Here is an 8572-nt window from a genome sequence, read left to right as displayed (position 1 = left end):
TTACTCATGGCAAGATGCTTCCCATTAAGAGCACATGGTCCCAGGAACGGCTGCACTTTACACATAACTTTACACAAAATACTATCACGGAGCACAGGAAAGTGAACAAAACCAATAGATTTAGGTGGAAGGCCAGCAGCTGTCTGCTCATTCTAGCAAACCATAGTCAAAAGCTATAGAAAATGTCATTGACAGACCCTGATGTAGATGAAATCTCTTCTACCCTGCCTATAATCAGGTCCAACGTCAGCATCCGCATGGTTAGGCACATAGTGAGATCCATTGGCCCTGCATGACTGACGCCAGCCTCTCTTTAAAATGTTTTAAATCTCCAAGCACTGTAAAGAAGCACAAGGTGAGGCAGCTCCAGAGAGCTGCTGTGGCCAGCCTCTTCCTTCTCCTCAATGCCTCTGGACACTGACACCAAAGTGTACATCATGGGTAGGTCCCAGGGGCACTGAAGAGGGTGTTAGTGTAGTGACAGTGCAATACATGCCAGGCCAGGTCAGTAACGGACTGGAAATGCTTCCATCTGTGCTACCCTGGGTGGAGGGTGATGGCAGAAGTGAGCCCAGAGTAGTGCAAGTGGCAGTGCTTCTCCACCAATGCTAAGCACTGGGCGCCACCACTTCTGACATCCGTGTCTGCCCAAAGCAGTGCAGGGGGAGCAACTACCTGCATTTTGGAGAGCAGTTGGGGACTGCAGAGAAGTGGCAGTGGCTGTAACAGAGGAGACGTTCTCCCACCTATACTACTCCCCGGCTGGTCCCTTAAAAAAAAAGCTTTCCCTGAAGGAAAAAATGCATGTCAAGCAGGGCCCAGTTAGTGCAGGCAGCTGTATTCCTCTTCCCTGTCCCACCCTCCAGTATACCCAGGGGGTGCTGGGGAATCCAAACAGGAGGGGGAACCGTTCAGATTCCGAAAATTGGATGAAAAATAATTTAAAATCGTTGGTGCTCTTCCTCATTTACTAAAATTTTAATCTAAGCACATACAGAGCAGAACAGAAAAAAATCTATTATAAGTATTTATTACCTTTTTTTTTTTTTACTTACCCTTTGCAAAGCTTTCAGATATTAGACTTTGCATAAACATTATTACGACAGTCTGGTATGTGGCTAGCCTGAAAATCCTGATGTGTGCTATTTGTGGCTATGATGACTTCCTCTGTGCTCGAACACTGGCCACATACATACCCCTAATTACAAACACTACTTTTGGAGTTTATTTGGAATGCATGTATAGCATTTTGCAAATTGCTGCAGCACTGAAAAAACACTTCAAAAGTTAACAACAATGTCACAGCACACAACCTTACATTTCACACTCTAATACTTTGAGGTCCTCAAGCAGTTCTTGGGCCAAGCTTTGCAGATCTGCATTGCGACTCTTTGATAGCATAAGGATACGTGGAAATGGCAAGGAGTCACGCATTTCAGGAGCTGACTTGGTTAAAATCTCCGGCTCCAAAATCACAGACTGGAGAAGCCGCAGAACATGAAGACATACTTCTGGATCCGGATCTAGAAGTGAAAAAGAAAGTAAGTCCAGCTATACATTGTTAAATTTTATAAAGGAGCAGAACTCTTAAGGGACCACCTCAGATGAAGCTTTTCTAAGGCCAGCCTTCTCACTAGGGATAATCACAGGGTCCTCCACGCATTCGCATGGCGGGGAAAGTAGGACTGCACCCATTAATTGTGCCTCCATTAACAGCGTACCCGCTGACTCTGTGCAACTGGCAGAAAGTTTGAACAAGGAGCTGACCAGCTGTCAGTATGTAGGCTATTCCACACAACTGGGAAATCATACAGGATTCCCAATCACATGGAGGACCCTATACACATAGGCTGCCCATTCAGTCATTCTAACAAATGCAACCCAGATGAAGCTTTTCTAAGCTATTCTATTTGTAGATCCTGGGAGGGCAGAGCATATGGGCATACCGACTTTGGGAATGAGTCCGGGGGCCTCCTTCCTTCCCATTCTCTGTGATGCATGTAGAAACACTTACGAAAGAACTACTGTGTTGCCTTATTCTTTATTTCATAATGTAGCCTGTGTGGAACAACTTCCCCTGCCCTGTCATTCCCCCATGCCTGCTCCGGAGGGATGGGGAACACTCTAGAGCTGAATTGGGGCATGGGGTAAGGGGGGAGGAGAAGAAAAGGTTTTACTAGATGTCTGCTCACTTAAGAGTTGGATATTATCCATTGCTTATTAGAACAGCGTTTTTCAACTGATGTAATGAAACACAAAACTGGGTCACAAGCCTGTGAGTTCCAAAAGCAATGCTGCTTTTAAGCCTTTAAAAACAAGTTTTAGTTTTCAGCTGGGAAAGTATTTCTCAGTGCTTAGAGGATGTGGCTGCAGGAAGCATCAGATTATGGCTACAAAACATATTTATTTGAGAATGTGCCAGTGAACTACCTGGGATGCACTTTCAAGAAATATGAATAAGATTGGGCTACCTTTTTTCTGTTTCTCACCAAGGAGTTGATCCTAGCTGTTAAGAGGCAATCCTGAACAGTTTCCACCATAAAGCCTCTCCAATGCATCTCACAGGAAAAACAATCTGGACTATTATAGCTGGAGGTCTGAACAGGACTAGGCTAAAGTATCACTCACCAAAAAAAACGGGGTAAAATTAGGGGGGTTATGGGGTATAAAATGCCCTTATGTACTTTTATTTTATTTATTTTTAAAAATCATTTTTATGCCACCTTTTAGGGCAGAATCATCTCAAGGTGGTTTATTCATTTCTTATTCATTTCATCTGTGCCTGTTTGCAGCCACAATAATCTGCCTCTAGTCTTTGCTCCGTTGTGCTGTTTTGTCTCAGGATAACAAAGTTTCTGGTGTTGTGCTGTGAGGCCATTAGTCGTAGAAGCTAGTGAAGCACAACTGCACTGCCTAGGCACTTCCTTCCTCTATTTTAATCCTTTGCACACATACACACACACAGAGCACTGATAAAGGGGAGGTCCAACTTCAATGCCTGCAAATGAGGTTCTGACAAATAGAAAATTTGCTTCATCTTAACCTTAGGTCTGCAACATTACCAAAGCAATGCAAGTCTCTAGTTTACTTGGGGAACTGGGGAGCATATCCCTCAAAGGACTGGTGCATTTTTGATTAAAAATTATTAATCTATTAATCATTTAAAGAAAATATTCAGGATGCTTGTATAAACTCATGGTCTCGGACTGCTTGCATCGGTAATTTAACTATCAGAGTTATAAAATGCCGATACAATTTTTAATAATTTACTGAAAATGTACTTTAACTTCACAGACATTCTCTTAAGAGCCAGCACAGCAGTGTTTGATGCTACTAGCATTCAGCAATGAACAGAAGCAACTGATAAGGCAGAGAGATATTGTAGTCATGTGTGTCATTAGCAGTGTACTCTCAGATAAGCTATCCTCTATAACGGTGCTTAAGTAATTGCATTACATCAGTGCTAAACTGTTAATCTGCAATAGTCTCTGGAATTGTGGTGTGAATTCAATTGACATGTGCCTGTAACGTTATTTGGTCATCAGAGGCAGGACTTATCACACTGACGAGTAAACTATGATGAAGTCTGTTACTAGTTCCCACTTCCTTATTTGCACAAAAGTTTGGAACAGATTTCAATCAGAAAATGAATAAGGATCTAAAGTTTATATGCTACTGCGCCCAAAAATAAACTTTGGGCTACCCCATATCACATATATTCATGAGGGGACTGCTCCCTTCAAGATAAACAATGATTATCTCCAATCAAAACTATCACTTTTGAGCAATGCACATTAATGCATGATGACCCCAGGTGACAATTCCAAATAAGGAACTGGATGTACAAACTCCCACAATGGGCGAATGACAGCTCCATACTTCCAAAAGAGTGTCCCCTGCCAGAAGATAGTAAACTGTGTTTGAACCAACACTTTCTTTGGTCACATAATACATGGCTCCCCCATGCAAACAATAGCCAAAATACGTAGAAAAGAATAAGCTTCAGGTCCTTATTCCAATTATTGGCAGAGTTCTATTTCAAGCTTTTGAATAAATAAGGACGTGGGAACTAGTAACCAGCTTTAGCATCACAACAAGTATCAGGTACCAAATTCAAGCCTGACTAATGTACAAGCTTTTCCATTTTTCCTCACTGGCACTAGAACATTTCTATATTATTTCACACACAACGACAGAGCTACATTACGGATAGACCACAGATAGCACGCCTAAATCTTCAGACTTATGCAGACTTATCCGGAAATCTCACTAAATTCAGCACAATTTACTGTAATGTAAGCAAGCATATCATCAGAATGAAATCCAGACAGAGGGAGTAAAGCCACTTCCCTTTATTGTTAATTTAGGGTGTAATCCTAATACCGGTTTAGCCAGAAAGAAGTCCTACAACTCCCAGTATTGCTAGGCCAGCCATGCTGGGACTTGTAGGATTTTTTTTGCTGTCTAAACATGCATAGGATTGTGCCCTTGAATATTATAATGGTTGGAGTGCCGGCAGCGGGAGCTTGTCTAGTAATCAGTTAGGAGTTCTGCTGGCTAGGGAAGAATTTGCAGATAAAGAGTGGAAAGAGGTAAGATAGGTGAGGATTTTCTTCCTTAAAGTAATAGACTGGGAAATGCATGATTTGAGATATTTTTGTGTTCTTTCCTCTTCTCTTGATTCCCTGTATCCCTTTGTGTGAGTTTTCAAGGCAAAACAACTATGTCAAACTGTTTTGCATCCTGAACCTTGGAGAGAATCACACCCACTAAAATCTAACTAGTCATAAATGTAACCTCATTTTACAACAAATTAGAGGCCAGCACCAACAGAAAATGAAACCTCTAAACATTAAAGGTATTTGTGACGAGACTAGTCTCATTGTGGTACATAGGATGAGTGGTTCCCAGCTCCATGAGAAATACCACACACTGTGCCAGTCCAAGCAGGTGGGGAACTTCCCATCTATTTGCTAATGACAAATGGTTTCATTACTGGGAAATGTTAAATCTGTGGAGGAGAGGGCTCCCCCAATCGGTATCTCTGGAAAGTTTCAAGTATTTCCCCAAACTATGTGGGTTGGGCAGAATGTTCTCTAGAGGAGAGTAAAAATTGGCATCACCAAGGAAGGGTGCTTCCAGGCAAGGCTTTTATTGCAGCTTTGCCCTGCCTCATTCACAGAATTTTACGGGGGGTCTAAATGATCATGTCTTCCATTTGTAACCATACCATGTTTTCCCACTGCTTCTTCCATCTTTTTCCTTACTGCAGAAACTCTATTGAGGAAAAAAAGATGGAATTGCCACACAATGCCTTCTGACTGATACCGTTAGCAGCTCTTCATCTGAAAACACCTGGGCCAGATCTACACCAACCAGGATAAAACACTTTGAAAACATTTTGAAAACTGTATATGGAGTGTGTCCTGGGTACCAACAGTTGTCAAAACTATTATAAACCATTTTAAAGCAGTAGTGTAGATCCTGCCCCAGAGAGTCTTGACATCAATGTTGGGAAACCCCTTGTCTATTCTCTTACTTATTCCATTAAGTTGAGCTTGGGGTGGGGGGGTATTCAGCTGCTTTCACCTGGATGCTTTCTCACCAATAAGACTCATAGACTTCAATGAGAATTACTTACTAGTAACTGTGGATACCATTTCAGGCTTAATGCATAAAGAAAAAAGTATGATGTTTTTTCTATATGTTTTAGGACAATTACTGTGCAAGCTTCTTTAGCAAGAATATGGAATAATTTAATATTTTAAAAAATATACTCAAAAATTGTAGCAATTTTAGTACTTTGTAATGTGCCGTTTATGTATGAACAAGCCCTAGTAGTCATGGACAAGACAAAAGTAAGAAGGAGAAAGAGAGGCTAGCTTGTTGAAAGGCAATCAGTAAATCAATGGGAGCACTAAGAATAAAATTCAGATCACCTAGATCTTCCTCCCATACACTAAGCCTTTTTAGCTTGATGAGTATTAACCCCGTGAATCAGCATTCTCCTGAGTATTTATTTGCTTCGCCACAGTAGTTTAAGCTCAAGAGAAACTTGACTAAGGCTTCATTCCTAAACACACTTACAATGCAAGCTCTTTCTCTCCTTGCCTTCTCTACACACAGTCACAAATGTCAGCAGAGTACTTTAGAGGCATATTCATTGTATTCATAAAGACCTTACCATTGAGAAGCCACCAGAGTAAGGGGAAGAACCCTGTGCTTTCACTGATGTAATTCAAGCCTTTCACATTGATACTAACGTTGTATAAGGACATCAGCATCAGCCTGTAATAAATGTTTTAAACATTACTGAATTGTGTAGATTTGCATCCCACTACAATACCTTGTGCACCTTGTTTCCAACAATTTTCAAGTAGTTTAACTCATTTCCAACATTAAAAAAAAAGATACATATTTCAGTTCTGGATAAATCTATCTATATTCATATAATTCCATACATTATTTATATTTGTTTTAATCTACACATGTGCATTACTTTAATTATGCAGTATCACAAAACCTGGCAGTATTTAAGGCCTAAGGTAGCCAGAGCTGTTCACGTGACATGATCACACGACACATTCCGTTAAATCCTCTTAATGGGGATTCCCCAGTGGCAGCCTATCATCCTGGCTAAGCCAGTTGTCCTGACAAACAGAAAAGGGTACTTTTAAAAAGTTAGCCTGATGAGGCTTAGTATAAAAGCACACAGGTACAATTCCTAAGACAATTTTTTTTATCCTGCTTAGCTTCATCCATTATCTTCTTTATAGCTTCAAAAACACCTTTATTAAAAATCAGCTTCTTTGAATGCACATGTCCTTAAAAAACTCATTCTGTACCATGTCACGGCCTGGCTCCAGATAATCTTTCCACCAACACAGCTGTGGCTGTCAGCTACAATAGCAGTCAGTCATTCCAAATCAGCAGGTAAATAACATATTCCAATAAAAGATATGTCCCATTTGTAACTAAAAATCATGCTCTCCAGGACCCCTGTTGCATCAGACCCTAAGTAAAGAATAGTAATTAATTGATTGATTTCTTGGTTTTAATTATTTGATTACATTTGCATATAAATAAAAACAGTAGTCCTGAAACACAATGCATACTGTTTTTATATTATGCACAGATGTGTCATAGAAGGTGTCAACCTAAGATAGAGAAAAGGTGGAATGCCTCTTAAGATGGTGCTTGCCATCTGAAGTTTTTAGAAATACTTGCATTTTTTTAAAAAAAAATCTGCTGCCTAATGAACTGCAACACCTTTTTAGTCAATTAAGCTTCTGACCTGAGCTAAGGCTTCAGGATGATCAGTGAATGCTTTTTGGAGAGCTGAGGCATACAGGGACACTAGAACCAGGAGCAGAACTTACAGCAGTAGTGTCTATTGGTTCCAGCATGGAGTGCCGATGTATCAAGACCTAATTACATGTAACACTAATGACTGGCAATCATGACATCATTACTTTTTAATTAAATACCAGGCAGGGGGGCAATTAACAGAACTATGGGGAGGGGAGTTAAGAATTCTCTCCCCAGCTATGTTCTTGGTAAAAGTAGTAGTTTTTCACCCCTAATGCCACTTGCCACATAACAAATGCCATGTGGGGGAACTGGAGCTGGTGAGGGAAGTCTTAAGCCTACTCTCCCTGCAGTTCCACTAACACTCCCCCTCACATGCCTAATATTTAATGATTTAAAACCCACAACATGATTGCTAATCACATAATTAACAGAATGTGTAGTTCCATGCAGGCTCCACCATGTCAGTTGCCAGCAGCTGAAGGCCTGGACATAGTGAACTTGGCAGACACCACTCCTGCGAAGGGCTTCTACAGAGAAACTGAACATACTGCTGCCACCCTAGACCAAGAGGGGAGGGGTTGGAGAAATGATTAAAAATGTTCCTGCCCTGAAGCAGCTTGTTTCTAGTGGAGATGCTGCCCAGCTCAGCCCTTCACCAGTCCCACATCACTGAAGTAGGGGAGGGGGGATCAAGAGGAGTGAAAGACAGAGTTGTTCTTTGACAATGTAAATTATCATTTTTGGCTTGTTCAAGAACTCTAACAAAAGCCCTGCTGTCTCTTTAGAGGAAGGAAGTGGAACGGCCTTGCAAGGATGCTCCTCCCTTGAGAAGAAGTCATAAATCTTAATCATGTCTCGTGCCATCCCAGATGGAGCAACTTCCCAGTAGTGTAGAGCTGTTCTTGTTTCTGGGGGAGACCAGACCCACTTATATGGAAGGGAGTTGTCTGACTACATTCCAAAGAGAAAAAAAGACAGCCTGAGTCATCACATGACTCACTTTACAGGCTCTAATTCCCTTTATTATTTATTATATTTTTAATCTGCCCCATAACAAATGTTCTCTGGGCAGATTACAAGCACTTAAAAGAATAAAATACCAATTCAAATAGTTAAAAGAATAAAATGCAATACAAAATGACAAAGCACAGGAATAAGCAATAATGAAGATATACAAGAACAGCTGTAACATCTAAAAACCAGAGATATGTCGGTATACCATCGGAAGATGGGACCCCCAGGTCGGAAGATAGTCAAAATG

The 8572-nt window shown here is 40.9% G+C and overlaps 1 protein-coding gene across 1 annotated transcript in view; it reads right to left on the bottom strand.

Annotated features, from left to right (window-relative positions):
• Positions 1 to 792: 792 nt before the first annotated feature.
• HSF2BP (heat shock transcription factor 2 binding protein) overlaps positions 793 to 8572 on the bottom strand; it is a 30723-nt gene continuing 22943 nt past the window's right edge. Inside the window, exons 6-7 of the mRNA XM_063126573.1 lie at positions 6185 to 6288; positions 793 to 1523 (exon numbers count right to left, since the gene is read on the bottom strand). Coding sequence (XP_062982643.1) covers positions 1315 to 1523; positions 6185 to 6288 — 313 coding nt within the window. The 3' untranslated portion in view covers positions 793 to 1314. The remainder of the gene's footprint in view (positions 1524 to 6184; positions 6289 to 8572) is intronic.

Source organism: Elgaria multicarinata, chromosome 5 (genome assembly GCF_023053635.1).
Source record: "Elgaria multicarinata webbii isolate HBS135686 ecotype San Diego chromosome 5, rElgMul1.1.pri, whole genome shotgun sequence".
Classification (NCBI taxonomy): Eukaryota; Metazoa; Chordata; class Lepidosauria; order Squamata; family Anguidae; genus Elgaria; species Elgaria multicarinata.
The sequence above is the reverse complement of the archived record's forward strand: the minus strand, read 5'-3'. Positions and strand labels throughout refer to the sequence as shown.